We start from the raw sequence: 17,648 nt of genomic DNA, 5'->3' as shown, positions 1-17,648 counted from the left end.
ACAAGAGAGCTATACAATGAGAATAATAGGGAATCCAAGAAATGAGGGGGAGAAAGAGAGAAAGGATCAGTAGGTGTGGCCATGTTTAAATTTTAATTTTGAGATTGTATTTTTGGATCTTTTCTGCATTTTCTAGTCATGTTTTTCCAGTTTTTCTAGACCCTTGTATTAGGTTGATTGTTATTAGGTTGTTTCTTTGTTGGTTTGTTTGCATTGAAGTTTATTTTTTGGGATGATGCTTGGCGCTACGGGGGTGTCAACTTAGTTGAGATGTCTGGGTGCATCTCCTGATCCCCCTAGGACTCCCCTGATTATTTCTTCTTTATTGCTCTCTTTGTATAAATCTCTTGTACTTAGAGTTCTTATTAAGAATCGCAAAACATTTTCCACACATCATTTAGCATTCCATGCCATAGAACTTTAATATTTCAAAATGGAGTGGTAAGGTACCTAATGTCCAATTTGGAATCTGCTGCAGCAAGCATACAAATAAACCGACTTGGACAGTGTTGCAAATGAAATAACCTTGTAGCCCATCTCACAGCACAAAACCTCACTTCACCTTCTTCCTGTTTAGCATTATAGAATTAGAAATCGATTCAGAAGCAACAAGAAACTAATGAGACTTGATTACAAGAAAGAAAAAAGGGAAGCAAAAAGTAGATGTAAACTTGTACCTCCTGACAATTTTTAAGAAGAAGGGTCTCTAACTCGTTCAACACTGTAGTTGGAGCCTCCTGTGGATCAGATACGGAATAATGATATGATCTTTTTTGTTTCTTTAATGAACAGCCACACTTTCAATGAGGAAAAGAAAAAAATATACAAAAGCATCCAAAAAAAACCATGCCACAAAAAGGTAGCCAAACTAAAGAAAATAGCTCCCGTCAACTAAAATGATACCTAAAGAGTAATTAGTCATTTCCCCATCAGACAATGGACAACAAAATCCTTCCAATAATGAAGAAGAGCTCCTAGAAAGATATATGAAAACTGCCACAAAATGATTTGAGCATAAGAGTTTATCTTTGATTCGAGCACAAGAGTTTATCTCCAAACCACTTATCGAACAAAATAAGTATCTCCAATCACTCACTTATGCAAGTAATTGCATGCTAAAGACTATCTAATGACGGACCATTTATTAATATCTTAGAGCAAACCTTATAAGCAGCAGCAAGCAAATTGGTCGCCTCTTGAACAACAAAACGAAGAGATGGGGCCTCCATTTTCAAAGCATTAAAAAGACGAACAGCCATGTCAATTTTATCTCTGCAATTAGTGAAGACGAAAATCAGCTTGTTAGGATACCTTCTAAATAGAAAGCTTCTAGAACACAAGAAATGCAAGAGCATCAAGTGGTGGTTGGGACATAAAGTGGACTTGTGAACTCTATAGAATTATGAAATTTAGAGAGTTGTGAACTCCTAGAGGCCCACTGGCTACGTAAAGAGTTAATATGGTATGAAATGATGTTGTTTCATGGTGGGACCTGCGAACTCCTGGACTGAAACTATGAGTAGAGCTCACAACTTCACTCTCCTAAACTCCCTACTTCCCAAATCCTTGGGCCAAACACCTCCTATAACTAATGAACCTAACAAACTCCTTGGCTAATTACTTATATGCCATTACTAATAACCATGCTAATAAATAATAATCATAATATTTCCCTAACTAGAAAGATTTATTCCGAACTGCTGAAATAAAATGCACAAAAGAAACATAAATGAAATTCAGACAACCAAGCACTAGACAGGGGCTAACCTAAATAGTTGAGGCATGCGCTGAGCAAGCAATCCAATTGCTTGAAAAGCAAAGGTTTTTGTGTCTCTGGTAGTAGAATCTGGTAAAATGCGTGGATCAGATCAATATAGTTATGGTTCTACTACAATATCAAATATTAGAAAGGTGTGAAAGACACAAAAACATAAAATATGATAGATAGCCTCATAAGTATGGACCTGATGCTGAATTTGAATACCCGTCAAGTGACTTCAGAATTCCGTTGAGTATAACAGGGCTCATAAGCTTAAGTTGATCGCCATTTGCCTGCAACATTTTCTTATACATACTAAATCGGACAAAATACAGTACAAATAGAGAAGCAATGAAGAATAAGAGGTGGTGACAGATTCCAGTATCAAGAGGTGAGAAATCAGTCTCTTAAATGACTCATCTTACCGTCAGTTGTTTTTATCAATTTAACAAACTTAAAATCCTATGAGTCAATCATTTGTTTCTTATTAAAATAAACAAATAAAATCACAACGGATGACGGATCCATGTTTCACAATGACAAATGAAAGGTTGAAAGTATAAGAAGTGCAGCTGGCGTTGTATACAGGCAGTACAGTGTGAGTGTCACATGTGAAGAGAAATCAGAAGTAGCGCTAAGATTCGAAAGGGGTAGACATGATCTACCATTTGTCTTGAGGATTGGAATCAGCTCATTGTTTTGGTAAAAGCATGGAGTTGATCTTTTCTTCTGACCAGTTGTATATGCAATTGCCAATTTAGACCAAACTATGTTTTTGCCTCTTGGACAGAAAAAGAGAATGATAGGAGTTATCCTAAAGATTTGTGAAAGTTTGTGGCAATAAAGCGCAAGGAAGAAAGAAGAACGGGAATACTACCTTCCGTTGGGGAGAGGATGAAAAATGATGGAAGAACTTAATCTATTAAAAGAATCTTCTGACAAACATAAAAAGATGTAAAATAAGATTAGGAATTAGAACAAATTGTTGTTGAAGTGGTGAAGAGAAGAAGAAATCTGCAAAGTTGTCTTGCTAAAATAACTGATTCCACTATGAGGAATGGAGTACAAAAAGGAGTTGCAAAAACCCAAACAAATTGAGATGTGAGAGTCACCAAAAGTCTGAGACAATATGATAGTTACTCTACATGAAAGTTTTTCAATCATGACTCGTTGGCACAAGAGACACCAAGATACTGCATAGATGATGGATCCTCTTTTAGACAGACAATATGGCACTCTTCAGCGTGGTGGAGAGGTTGTGGTTACAACACTTGATGTGAGTAAAGGTCGGCTGAATCTTAGAGGGTAAATATTAAGATGGCAAGATGGAAAAGATCTGTATGAAGGAGGAGGGTGGCGATATCTTCTAGGTCGGCAAGATACTGTATACAAGAGACACCGATTTTTTTTAATTTTCCATTAACCATGCTGCAAGATGAGCATTATTTTCCTGTGTTGTGTTCTTCTTCCCATGAATATTATTGAATTCCAAAAAAGAAAATAGAGAAGTGAAAACAAGCACAAACAATAGTCCCTATGTTTCTTTAAGATAAGAAACATTTAATTGACAAATGAAGTCTCTAGGACTGTATTTTTGGAGCCAAGATCATCAACTTTCAATAGACCCAACATATGAAATTTTTGTTGGAGAAACTTCAAACTATCATGAGTTGGCCTGGTGGTAAGTAGTAAGGCATAACCTTGATAAAAGGACTAAGATCGAGGTTATAGGTTCAACTTATGGTGGTCATCTATTTAGGATTTAATATCCTACATGTTTCTTTAACACCTAAGTGTTGTAGGGTCAAGCGAGTCCTCTTGTGAGATTAGTTGAGGTGCATGTAAGCTGATCTGAATACTTAAGAATATATAAAAATAAATAATATGAATAATAATAAAAATAATAATAAAAATAAAAATATGGCACAAACCTTAAATCACATAAATTAGAGTTTCTTTTTCTCTCAAATAAATTCCAACTTCTAAGATTTCAAGAAAAAGATCCTTACGTGTTTAAATACCCACACAGTGAATTCCATACCCAACTGCTTCAACCTTGATGTGGTGCCATCCCCTACATATGAGATTTAGAACCCGTAAAGAAATGAGTATCTTTTTTATTTTCTAAAACAAAAATAGAACTTTTCATTGATGAAATGAAATGAAAAGAGGTCAATGCTTAAAATAATGACATAAAAGAGCAACAATTCAGAAACATAGAAATTTGGAATCAGTAGATGCACCCAAATATCTCAACTAGGTTGACATATCTATAGCACCCTCAATAGTCTAGAAATGAATATATCAACAGTCTAGAACACAAAATCTAAGAGTGATAAATAACCAACATAACATGGAAAAACTATCAGGAGGCCAGTAAAAGTGAAAATGGAGGAAGTTTGAGGAATATGCAGATTGAATGCTTCTGTTTGGGTTTTTAATGTAGCGATAGTGAATATCCTTGAAAGTTCCTTGCTCTACTTCCTGGAGGTCATTCATTTTTCTTATTTTGGCCTTTGGGTGCCCGAATACATGACAAAAAATATACTGATATTATTGCCAAATGAGATGATTTAGAAAAATTAACTAATCAAAGATAGAATATCTAACCATATATGCAACCAAAAATGCACTGCAAGGTTGACGGGAAACTATTTGCTGCTGTTATTGATCGACAAAAAAGAGACATAAGTTTTCCTTTCAGAGCAATACTCCCAGGTTTCACCCGAGATTCTGAAGCACTATTTTCGGCACCTGTAGAACCTACATGTATTGGAACATGTATTTGTAGCTGATTTTAGCTCATCAGAAGAAATATAAAGCAGAAAACTAGGACAACATTTATAAAACAAACTATAATCAGACCAAAAAAATGCTTGCATGACTGTTCTTATTTTTAAAAATCATGTTTCATCAAGAAAAAAAATTATGTGGTATATTAGCTGGAATTACTAGTTGCAGCCGTCAGTTAATTCCATCTAATTGAACTAATAAACAAAGTTACTTCCCATACCGTTAAATAGGAAAAATAGTTTGTTTATAAGACGTCGATCATCCAAATTAGCAGCGGAACCCTTCTTCTTCAGAAGCTCCTCCCCTCTCTTGACAACTGCATCGTGACTTTATTTAGGCAAACAGAGAAACAAGGTCAGAGGAAACATGAATGCAAAGATAAAAACAATTACAGCAAAAGGACTAGAGTAAAATTAAGACTACAATCTGTTCCAAACTTTGCCTCATTTTTTTACCAGTTTTCTTGAACGCAGTTTCTCAGACCTAATAAAAATTAATTTGTAATATCCCAATTGTATTTAAACGAAAAAAAAAAGATCATTTATCTTTTCTTTTGAGGCTTGGTTTATCTGTTGAACTATTTCAGTGGATCAGAATTCAATGTACAAGATAATTGTACAAAGAGCGTAATAAAGAAGTCTCGACAAGCGAAAGAAAAACTAGGGGATCAGAAGGTGCACCCGGACCTTGACTAGGTTAACACCCCCTAAGCATCAAAACATATACATACCAGTCAATTCTTATAGGGAAACAAATACATACCAGTCTACACTTGCAATCATATATATGGGATAAACAAGCTCTGAAGCTGGCTCCATGGCTTCTAGAACATTCAAAATGCCCAACTGTTGGGAAAAAAATCATAAAATATCTTAGCTTCCTCATTGATTAGCAAAAAAATGCATAAATAAATGCATGGGTAGCCATGTAATTTTCAATTATTACAATAGGAAAAACCATTCAGGTCAACTGGTCAAGTTTCATTTAGACTAAACCACCTTTCTCAATAGAAGTGCATCGTTGTTTATAGGATTTTTTCCAGTAACACGTTTCATTTGAGCAATTGAAAGTCCAGGCGGGCATCCTTCACTATAAAAAATCATAAAGCATAAGTTTTATGTAATATTTCATTAAATTAAAGTATTTAGATGCATAAGTACAAAAACTTGACTCAAAAGATTTCAAACCTTTCAGAGTAAGGTTGATACATCATTGTGTGCAGACAAAAGTCAAGGAAGAGCAATTGATTCTGGGACATATTCAGCGCTCTATATTTAGCAGAAACTTCTTCGTCAATTTCACGGGAATGACATTCACCCATCACCTGAAAACAGGAAATAACCCTCGCTCAAGAGCAGAAATGTCTCAGGGGAACAATTCAAAGTACAAGGAAAACAAATTATGCCAAGTGGATTTTCCAATTATACCAATAAAGAACAATTTTCCACGGCAAGTACATAGAAAAGGAACGGAAAAAAGGACTAAGAAAGAAAAATAAAACCAATCCATTTCAAACGTGAAGAGGCTTGATCCCATCATAAACCAAAGTGAGCAATTCAACGAAGAAGCAGAAGAAACTCCTTAATCAAATAAACAAGATCACATAAAGCAGTAACATGGATTTTATACACACTTCAGCCATATTTTTATCTCATTCAAAAATACGTTGTTCTTAACCTTCCATATGGCCCAAAAATCTACAAGTGAAAAAATAACGAAATGCTAGGCAGTTGAAACAAGATGGATTTCTCCCCGAAAATCCACAAGTAATAATAGTTTCAATCATCTTGTCATGTAAATTACAATGTGGAAAACCTCACTAAAACTACGTTTGAAATTGAAAACAAGAAAAAGGAATGAAAAAGTAAATCAAATTAGTTTCCAACAAAAAAAGACATTTTTTTAAATTGACAAAAGATGATAAAAAGATTATAAATCAAAATATGGTAAGAAACAAATATCAGCCAAGAGGTCATCTTATTAATACAAAAATATAAAAATAAGATACATTTATAGATAATAAAAAACATTTAAAAAGATATAAATATGAACAGCAGTATATTGCTACAAACCCAAAGGTATCGATAGAATAGTCCACCTTAATAACAATCCGCAAAACAATATCTTGATGCTGAGAAGGTAGCTTCGAAATATTTGCCAAAACCATAGGGGCCATGTGCACCTTTTCCTGTGCAAGAAATGTCAGGAACTTGATAGCACAACTAATTCACCCAACTACCAATCAACAAAATAAAATTCGAAGTGTCGAATGGACAAGATAAATGCATATACCTTTGGACCTAGACGATCAAATGCCATCTCAATATACACAATGCAGAAATTCCTGACCATTGACGTAGAATTGGCCTCCAAATATATGTTCCACAACTCCAACAACGGCAAACCAATGTGAGATTGGTGTTTCACTCTCTTATTCACATGGCTCAAGATCTCCAGAACCTATCATGTTCAATAGGCAAAAGGGAGGTTAATACAGAAATGACAACTCAGAAGGAAATTGATATCACATGGACAACAGCTAACTCTTTGGGCTGTAATGTATCATAAACAAGAAAATGCAGCAAGGAAAAAGACTAAAACAAATGTTGATAAAGACTCTTAATATTTGAAAATTCTTTCATTTTTTGACTACCTAAAACCCTTCAAAAGAGAGACTAAAATCAACCACTTTCATTGAGAAAAAATGAAAGAATTTATGTTCATATAAAGCCCACGAAAAAGGGGAGCTTCCTTTAAAAGAATGGACTCCAACTAAGTGAAATCCCACTTATAAAATAGCTATAAAAAGTCTTCAAAATCAAAGCACAAAGAGAGACCTGAGAATGAACTACGGACCATAATTCCCAAGTCCCACATATCCCTCTCCACTCTCCTAAAAACCTTACAATTCCGCTCACCTCACAAGACCCATAATACCACGCACACCCTAGCAAACCATAAAAAACAACCTTTCTTTCTCCCTAAAAGGTGAATTGAGGAGGAACTCCTCGATCATAGCACTAATATCTCTGTGATGTACATACATCATAAAAAACCTCTATGTGACGAACATGTTTAAAAAATTGTGGAACCAAACGACCTTAGTAAAAGGGAGCCACAATGTGAGTTCACTCGATTACTAAATGTCTTTTCAAAACTATTTTAAAGAATCATCGCCTAGCTCGATATGGAGCAACACTCTGGCAGGTTGGAGAGTCACACGCTTTTGGCACCATAGCCCCCAACACAATCCTACATGCATCCTTATCCATGCCTCAAACCTCTACCACCTGCCTTAAAGCAAAAATTGAATTGAGTGTTGGGCAGCATTGCAACCTCTTGTATCCAATGAGGTTCACAGTCATGCCCCCATAGTACTCAACCTTAATCCGAACAGGCACATTTCATCGTCGTGTTCCCCACCCTCCACGGCCTCTAGTCATCGTCCACACCCCAAGTGTATGCCCATGTGCATTGCACTGTATTTGGGATGTGGGCGCACAACCACAGGGGTATCGCCATGCCCCAATTGAAATCAACACTACTGATACTTCTTTCTAAGCTCATTTTGTAATAAGAATACAAAATCCCAAAAGAAATTAACCTGGTTTACCAAAATTTCTTATATTAACGAGACTCGTGTATACAGTCCATTTGAATTTGGCTGCTCCAAAAATAAAAAAGAATTCGGTTGAAATAAATTCATAGCACTCACGAGCCTGAAGAAGAGTTGATAATGTGAAGATTGAAGGTATCTTTATCAAAACAAGATGATGTGTGTGCAAATAAAAGGGCCAATGAAAATTCATCATAATACATGCCAAATACATAGCTCATTGTCAAACGCCACATATCTCGTGAAGGGGGGAAAATCTAACTGTGTATCACACCAAACGCTTATAAACTAAAAAACTTACAATAACATCATTTTCAACAGCACAAACTTCAAAATTGAGCTCAACCCAGTAACTGAAAACACACGAATTTTCAAGAGAAATAACAGCTATAAACAATTTACAAAACCTTGTTACGGACTGAGATGGCCTGCGAGGAAAGGGATGAAATTGTGGCAGGAAGAACTTTCAAAAGAAGGGATTGAAGATTGGAGTCGTCGCACAAAGCCAAGCGCGTCAGTATTCGATCCAGCATTTCTTCTAATTGCAAATCGGACTTTGAAGTGGACGATGATTCCGCCATTTCAGAAGATTGTGGAGCTCTTGTGCAGTGATGGTTGAAAATAAATAACGCGCGAAACGTCGGGTGGTTGACACAGATTGCGCTTACACAGAGGAACAATACCTTTGTTTCGGCGCCGTACTTTTTTCTTTTTTCTTTTGGCCTTTCAAATGGTTTGTTTTATATTTATGGAGTGTGAGATTTTTCTTGAAGAAAAAGGTAAGGTATTTACGTGACTAACACTTCATTGTTTAGAAGTTTAATCTTCTCAAGTTTGTTTGCTAATTAACCATTTAAATTTTCTTCCTTTTTTATGTCTGAGAATGTGTTATTAAGTTAAACTAGTGGGCGGGGATTTGAATTGAGATCTCTTGTGCTCGTAAACATATTCGATACTCGATACTCTATAGATTAAGTTAAATAATTAAAAATTTAAATTTAAATATTTAGAGAGATGATGAAATAAAAAATTAACTAAAATATTATAAAATTAACACAGTATTGAAACAGTTTAAAAAACGTACCAAAAATCTATCCATCTTTTTATATTCAATTAAAAAGAATGACTTTGTTTTGTAATATATATATATTGCTATCCATAGAAATTTCCTATAAATAGTACAAAAAATGGAAATTGTTTTCAAATATAACAAAATGAACGAAATATTTATATTGCATTCTACTATTTATCGCGATAAACTAATATAGACAACTATTTGTTGCCAAAATATCTACTCAAAATAAACTTGTGATAAACACAGATAGTGGTGGTCTATCATAATAGATTATAATATTTTACTATATTTATGAGTAATTTTGTTATTTAAAATAAATTATCATTTTTTTAATTCTATTTGTTAAGATTTGAAATCCAACTTAATATTGACATGGTTTATGTTTTTGAAGATTAGAGATACAATCCTCCAACTATCATTAGTATATTAAAAAACTAGCTAAAGTTTATTTTCTCTAACTCCGTATGTAGATAATGAACCATGTTTTCATGTCCTTTGTCAAATATATATATATTTTATGGGTAGTTAAAATCGATAAACATTTTAGAAATAATAATAAATGATATAGCAACATTTTAAAAAAATTGCAGATATAGCAAAATCATCGTTTATAGACTTCTATCACCGGTAAATTTGTATAATCTATCAATGATAGACTTATATCATTGATAGAATTTGACAAATTTTTCTATATTTGTAATTTTTTAAAAATGTTACTCCTATTTTTATGGCTAAATTTGCAACCTTACCTATTTTTATTCATTTAAAAAAAATCAAAATTTGGGCCTATTTATTTAGAAAAAGCTCAAAAAGTATGAAGAAATTGGGCCTTTTGACTCACAGAAATGACCTAATGGCTCTAGTTTTATGGGCCCATTTATACATCCAAATCATTTCAGTCCAGCCCACAAATGCCGCTACAAGAACAAGGGATATGTAGATATTAAATGCATTTTCAAAATTGTCCAAATTTTGGAGTATTTTCATTAATAGGATTAGTTGAAAATACCTTTTTGCGACGGCGTTGAAGGTTGAATATTTCCATAATATTTCTAATGTTGGAGGGAAGATATATTCAGTGTAATTGCAATAATTAGTTGAGATTCATTCTTTAGCATTTGGAGAGAAACAACGTTATAGCCAATTTTTTCTATTTATGTTAGTTTTCTCTTCAAATCACTCTTCATTTGACGTTACATGATAAATTATTTTACTTTATTATTTAAAATATACTGATATAATGCAGGTTAATATCACACATTTATATTACATATATACTCTAATATTATTTATAACATATAGGGTATAATGTATCTTAGTGTATATTAGATGCATAACTGTGATATATTGATTTCATCAACCATATACCATACTATTTATTGTATGAAATGATATCATTTATGTTTTAATATATATCTAGGTATGTTGATTGTATATGATGGTCTTTTCAATGAAAGAGAACAATAATGTTAATTACAAATCTACTAAGATTATATGGTGTTGCATTGTGAAATGACAACGATTGAGTTCGAAGAATCAAATATCCTAAAAATATAACCCGAAAGACAACATATCCTAAATTATGAATAATGAATGTAGGTAGTAGATTACCTTCAATATATTACAATATATTAAAAAATCAAATGTGGTTTTGGTGACTATAGTGTATACCTTAAATATAGTGCAATGTATTTATAAAAAAAACAAAGAAAGAAAGTAAAGACAACTGCATTGTGATCAATTGTTTTTTTGGAAATAGTGAAAGAAGAATGGTAGGTTTCTTTGCAAATCATATTAATTATTTTAAAATATTCGAAGAATAACCAAATATATTTAAAATAGGTGATTTTCGAGTTTCTTAATTTAGTTAGAATATATATCTTTTAATTAATTGATTTTGTAAATTATTGAAGAAAGAAAGAGAATGGGTGTAACTAAAGTAAAACATAATTAATTGGATTAGATCTTGAAGTGTCTAATTAAAAAATAATAAATTGTTTTGAAATAAATTAAACGGTTTGAAAGCTACTCAAAATAGTTTTTTAAGTGTATTTTAAATAATTTTCACAAAAAAGCTTAAACATAAATTAGTTTTTTCACCAAATATTTTTTTTTAAGTCAATCTAGGTACGTTTCTTATTAGAGTCTAATGTGGAGAAAGCTCTAAGAAGAAACTGCCCCACACGTGTAGTTCCAAGTTGCTTGTAATAAACTATATGGTTTAATTGCACACTTGTTTTCGCCTTCATCTCCAACCACAGTAGAAAAAGCTAATAAAGCATTTTAAAATCAAATCAAGAGTTTGACACAAAACATGCTATACATTGGACCAAAAGTGTTGGCCTAGAGAAAAATGTACTATGGGATTCAAGTATTTTACACAAAGACATCGTCACATGGCATAAATGATGGATGATCCTATGTGTCATGTAATATATCCTCGGACCCTAGCAAGGATCCCCATATGACGTTTTAGGTCTCCTAAATATTATAGGTGATTTTAGATAAAAATATACATTTAACGTAAAATAAGGATGTAAGCAACATAGCCAATAAAATAACAAGATCACTTGTCCAAAAATAAGTATCCTAGGGGAAGGTTGCAAAACAGAATTAACTCAGGTCATGAAGCCCAAATCAACACGATCGACCTTGGTCGAAACCGAAACAAAATTAACAAAATAACTAATGAAGCATGTCTCGACCTAAAGCATCACAGTAGGACTAAAATGGGCTAGGAGAAGGTGCATGCTTAGTCGAGGCAAACCTTTGCCTAACATGAAATTAGATATACACCTTGTGCAGGGAGAGATTGTTCCTAAGCTACTTTGAAACAATATCTTAACAATATAATCTAGGTCATAACCACATAACTCCAAGGAAGATAAGTTCATTCTTCCACCCACAAATTGCACTTATACTACTCATACTTGTATATCAATTAAGCATCATACTAGTGTGCAAGTTTTACAAATAAGGTTGTACTAATCTTTCTCTATCAAACAAATTTATTGTTGCTACTTATACTTGTATGTCAAGCATCACATTGGTGTGCAAGTCTTACAAATAAGGTCGATCGTACTAAATCTTCCTCTATCAAACAAATTTACTGTTGTTATTACGTGAAACCATATATGATTTTCCTCTATATATACGAATTTTGACATCAAGTAATCTTATACATATGCTATTTTTTCTCTAAAGGCATAACCTCCCAAATAAATGTATTATCCTTCTTTTTAACAAATAACATATATCCATATATCTTAAATTAAACAGACATGAATGTTTGAAACATATATTGATTAATTAGCATCTATAACTTAAACCCTACAATTCAAGAAGTATTATTATTGATCACTCTAGGCTGTTTGACTCACAAACTCCATGAAGTCAATATATGTTAAATCAAAGAATAGTGTGTTAATGAAAGCAAAATTGAGAAAAATGATTAAACCTTGAAGAGAAGGTGCCAGTAGAGAGAGAGAGAGAAAAAAAAAACATAAAATGGTGTACTCACACTCTCAATTATATGATCAATCCATTATTACATTATATAATTTTGTATATAAATGCACAAAAAGAGTGAAGAAAACCCTAAGGAAAACCTACGATAGAGCTAACTATATATATATAGTATGTATTGCTTGAACACCAAGAAAAGAGAAAACCCACATTATTTGAATATTGAAGAACGTAACAATTAAATAAAAAATAAATATAGCAATAAAAACAAAATCACTCAGTACAAAGACAAAAAGCAGGCAGAAGCAATACCAACTAACAAGAACAAAAACTCATTAAACTTGAAGCAATAAATAAGCGATAACGAATTGGAGCCGGAAGATTCCTTATCGTTATTATTATCGGCCACATCGTTTCGAGGATTGTCGAAGCTGGAAGGGATAATGGTGTCTGGTGCAGATTCGGTTTGATCGCCGGTGTCAGGAACTACCGGAGCCGGAGCTTCCTCCGAAGGATCTCTCATGCTTTTAGGGAGGCCCTGTCCATGGGTGACATTTATGTTGAACTGTTGCCCATTTTGGCACTGCTCTCCGTCGTAGTTGCCAGAGAAGAAGTAGTTGGGGCCTTCTTTAACCAAGGGGACAGCCACCGTGACGGGGTAGGGAGTGGTTGCGGACGGATCAGCGGCAGACCATTCCGTCGTATCGTGATCTGATGCGTCGTCGTAGTCACAAAGCTTGTATGTGGTGACATTGTATGTTTGCACAACCGAGTGGTTGTTGTCCGTGTTGAAAACTGCAAAATAACGAATATCATAACGTTTTTGTAAATTTTGTTTTCAACCCTCAAATAATCAGTTTATCCAAAAGAAGAAGAAGATTAAGATTAAGCATTACTACTTTCTAAAGAATAAAATAAGCATATGATTATTAGATAACTAAAAAAATAAAAACTAAATGATTATGGGTTATGAAATAAAGCTTTTAATTTTCTCAACTTCACGATTTTCTCTCTCCACGCAATAGACATGAAATTTGATACAATCAATGAATTACTTTCAACTCTATTGGATTATAACTACGTGATTTTTTCTCTGTGTATGTGTGTTTGTTTTTCCTAGTTCTATATATTTTCTTATAATTTGTTTTAATAATAGTATTTTTATAAAATAGACTTTTTTTTAGTTTTCAAAAACTTACTTTGTTTTCAATAGTATCTCTATATTTTTTGTTTTTGTTTTGAACTAAGACTAGAGAGGGAAGTAATGTTGATGAATTACTAGCTTATTTCTGAAAAAACTAACTAGTTATCAAATATATTCTTCATATTTCAAATTCACAACACCTTCTTTTTAGTAGACATAAAATTTGATATCAAACACTAATAAAAACAAAAGCTATAAAATTAAACGGGGTCTCTATAATTGTAATAAAATTGTTTTAAATTATAACTTAGTTTTTTTAATTTGATAAAAGGTTCTTTTTTTTTTAATTTGATAAAAGGTTCTTTTTTTTTTTTAATGGAATTCATCCTCAAGTGTTTTATTTTTTAAAAAATGTCATATTTTAGAAAAATAGTGTATTTTAAGCGGTTGAACAAGAACATTTAAATAAAAATGAGTTTTTGAAAAATACTTTTTTTTTTATTGATTCCAACCTACCTAGATCTCTACGAGACAAAATTTGCAATTTAACCAAACAATTATTTGTAAGATTTAAAAATTCACTAAATGTTTGTACTTCAAAGAAAATTAAGGGATGAACTTTCGTACTAAAAAAAAATCAAAATAAGTTTTTACGGCATTCGAAGTTTAGAGCTTTACAACAAAGCGGCACATGGATGACACGCAATCACATGCATGTGCATTGCCGACATTTCTCTTTAACAACCAATTGTATCCCAACACGTGGTACAAGCTAGCTTAAGAATACCACAGTTGCGTGCATGGTGCAAACATTAGAAAAACAAAAAGTAAAATTAAACAAAAAATTTATTTTTTTTAAAAAAAGATAAAGTCAAATTAAAAATTTAGTCCACTAATTGTAGTCAATTTCTTTTCAAATATTAATAGACCTCTAAACATTTAAATTGATATTAAAACTATTTACGATATCTTTAAAAACTTTGAAATTGTATATGTAATTTAGAAACAAAAAGTAAAGTCCAATTACAGTTTTAGTCCACTAATTGAAATCATTTTATTTGTTTTAAAATATTAGTGAAGAATTGTGAAAAAAAAATATATCAAATTTGACAGAAAAAAAAGTTAAGCATATAGCAAATTTTAATATTCAATATTGATAGACTATGTGATAAAAATCTATGGATTTTTGTCGTTCTATATTATAATATAACATGTAGATATTTTATTTTATTTTATTAATTTTTAAAAATTTCAATATTAATAGTCGAAAAATTTTAAATCAAAAAAGTTCATTAAGGAAGTAAACTAACAAACTAATTTTTTATTCTAGATTAATTTAAACGTATATCAAATCGACCATAGTTTAGTTGGTTCGATGTGTGATTTGATAAAAAAATCGACTATAATCAACAAATGTTTACTCCTAATATTTATGATATGTTTAAAGTTTTGAAATTAGTATGAAATTAAGATACAAGTTCGAATGCGATGTTTAATGAAAGTTCTAAGCTTTTAATTAAAAAGAAAATAACATTGAACTATAAAGTTGGATGATTAAATCTATAATTTGAATAAAATCAATATGGAAATAGGCACCGTCATGTTAGTTTAGCTGTCAAAATCATTCTCCAAGAAAAAAAAACAACATGGGGTACGTACGGTTGGTGCTATCTATTTATTTATTTCTTTAATTTTTGACTTCGATAATATATATAAAAAAATTTAAAAACAAAATAGGGTTTCTCTTTGTATTATTGAACTTTCTCTTTTCAACCATTTACTATCCAAAACCAACTAAAATCGAAACTCCATTTTCAGAAAATAAACCATGTACTTTTTTTTTTTACTTACTACATTTATATTTAGAATATTAAATATACAAAATTCAACCTTCAAAGAAAAGTTACTCAATAAAGTTATTAGTTATTATGATGTTAAAATTGGTTGTGTGGATATGACGCAAACATTATAAAGTATAGAATTAATGCTAATAATAGAAATCATCATCGCGTTATTATTGTTATTTGATTATAACAATGTAATTGCATGAGTGGAAATTATTCAAATCAATGATTTAAAACCGCCAAATTTCACACGTTAGGTTAAAAAGTGACGTACCAAAGTCAAATTTGTTCCATTGTGATTTGTTTAAAATATTGGTTGAGTTTTTGTTATTATAATCTCAATCACTATGAAATTAATTTTTTTAAAGAAATGTACTTTAAAATTAAGAACATTATTGATCAAACTATATAAATTTTTTAGTTATTTACTATAAATAATTTTTTAGTCATTAATTATTAATTACTGTTACAATAAATGTGAATAGAAGTCTATTAGAAAAGTAGTTTATAGAATGATTATTTTTAATAAAAGTTGATGAATATGAATATAAATTTATTATAAACAAGAATATTTGTGTCTACCAATCAATTTTTTTTTTACTATATTGGTAAATAGTTTGATATTTTTTCTGTTATGCTAAAATTTATCATAGTTTATGATGAAAAAAACACAAAAGTTATATTTAGAGGTTTTTTCTAAAGGTAAAAACAATATATATAGAGAGAGAGAGGAAAACTAACAAAAATTAATTAATTAGGTAAGAATTATATCGATACAATAAAAAGAAAAACACACGAAAAAGAAGTAAAGAGATCGATTGAAACAACAAGAAAAATTGCACAAGGACCACACATTTTCGAGAAAACGATAAGCAATAAAAGTTTTAATTCAAAACCAAAAACATAGATGCTAAACTTGAACGAGAGGATTCACAAAATCGAATCACGTGAAATTTACGAGTTCTTAGAAAAACCGCGATCCGAATTTTCAAGTTCGTGAAAAGATGAATCAAAAATCAAAAACAGAGAATTCGAAATATCCAGAGAGAGAGAGTTTACGAAATCAAAACAGGAATTAACAGAGAGAGCAAAGAGTCATTGCGAAGCATGATTAATTAGAGAAAACAGGGGAATTAGAATAACTTACTTAGAAAATCACCGAGGCCGAAGGTTTTACCGGCGGTCCATTCCTGGTAATCGACGGCAGGTTTCTCCAATTTGTCGAACCAGCCGAGGGAATCGCCGACGGTGTGGTTTTTGTAGGCGTGGACGGCGGATCGGCCGGAGATGGAGAGGAAGAGGAGGAGGAGGAAGGCAGGTTTGTACTTTCTGAGTTCCATTAAATTCTTCTAGGGATTTGTGAATTATTGGAAGGGAATGAGAAGTACTGAGGAAATTTGGGTGTGCTGAAGAGGATGTATGTAGTCTTCACTTTAGTGAAATACCATGCTTCTCTTGTGCTGCCAGCTATATACCATTTGCTAACATACCCTTCATTTATCCTCTAATTGCTCTCGCTGATCATCACTTTTGCTGTTATTTTTATATATAATGAAATGAAGTAAAATAATAATAAATATAGTAAAATATCATAATCTCGATTGTGATAGATTATTGTTTCTTTCTATCGTGATAGGTAGTATGTTTAAGTTTATCATGGTCTAACATTTATAAATTGTGATATTTTGCTATATTTGTAAATATTTTCATAAATCCTCTAAAATTATATATATATATATATATATATATATAGTGGTAATGAGAGATTGTATCTTTTACTATAATATCTTGTTAATAATATTTTTTTAGTATAACAAATGTGGAACAAGAGGTTGGAGGAAAATTGGCAAAAGTAACACGTTGAAGGAAAATTGGCAAAAGTAACACACTTTTTGTTTTACATTTTAAAAGTAACATACTTTTAGAAAAACTCGTAAATTTGTATTTTATTA

The 17,648-nt window shown here is 31.8% G+C and overlaps 2 protein-coding genes across 4 annotated transcripts in view; both read right to left on the bottom strand.

Annotated features, from left to right (window-relative positions):
• LOC101206280 (proteasome adapter and scaffold protein ECM29) overlaps positions 1 to 8,900 on the bottom strand; it is a 31,431-nt gene extending 22,531 nt beyond the window's left edge. For 2 of the 3 annotated variants that reach the window (XM_031887231.1, XM_011659300.2), the window contains exons 1-14: positions 8,576 to 8,900; positions 6,845 to 7,012; positions 6,651 to 6,740; positions 5,740 to 5,876; positions 5,551 to 5,641; positions 5,315 to 5,397; positions 4,773 to 4,879; positions 4,370 to 4,522; positions 3,769 to 3,833; positions 1,965 to 2,052; positions 1,768 to 1,846; positions 1,164 to 1,272; positions 678 to 737; positions 451 to 569 (exon numbers count right to left, since the gene is read on the bottom strand). In XM_031887231.1, coding sequence (XP_031743091.1) covers positions 451 to 569; positions 678 to 737; positions 1,164 to 1,272; positions 1,768 to 1,846; positions 1,965 to 2,052; positions 3,769 to 3,833; positions 4,370 to 4,522; positions 4,773 to 4,879; positions 5,315 to 5,397; positions 5,551 to 5,641; positions 5,740 to 5,876; positions 6,651 to 6,740; positions 6,845 to 7,012; positions 8,576 to 8,749 — 1,523 coding nt within the window. In that variant the 5' untranslated portion in view covers positions 8,750 to 8,900. The remainder of the gene's footprint in view (positions 1 to 450; positions 570 to 677; positions 738 to 1,163; positions 1,273 to 1,767; positions 1,847 to 1,964; positions 2,053 to 3,768; positions 3,834 to 4,369; positions 4,523 to 4,772; positions 4,880 to 5,314; positions 5,398 to 5,550; positions 5,642 to 5,739; positions 5,877 to 6,650; positions 6,741 to 6,844; positions 7,013 to 8,575) is intronic. The other variant, XM_031887232.1, reaches the window with a different exon arrangement.
• Positions 8,901 to 12,735: 3,835 nt separating this feature from the next.
• Positions 12,736 to 17,165, bottom strand: LOC101203070 (cucumber peeling cupredoxin-like). Its single transcript, XM_004140134.3, has 2 exons — positions 16,844 to 17,165; positions 12,736 to 13,503 (listed from the first exon to the last, which is right to left on the bottom strand). Exons 1-2 carry the CDS (start codon positions 17,034 to 17,036, stop codon positions 12,986 to 12,988), a joined length of 711 nt encoding a protein of 236 aa, XP_004140182.1. The 5' UTR covers positions 17,037 to 17,165; the 3' UTR covers positions 12,736 to 12,985.
• Positions 17,166 to 17,648: the final 483 nt, after the last annotated feature.

The sequence above is a fragment of the Cucumis sativus genome, chromosome 6 (assembly GCF_000004075.3).
Source record: "Cucumis sativus cultivar 9930 chromosome 6, Cucumber_9930_V3, whole genome shotgun sequence".
NCBI lineage: Eukaryota > Viridiplantae > Streptophyta > Magnoliopsida > Cucurbitales > Cucurbitaceae > Cucumis > Cucumis sativus.
Note: the sequence above shows the minus strand (reverse complement) of the source record. Positions and strands in the feature narration are given on the sequence as shown.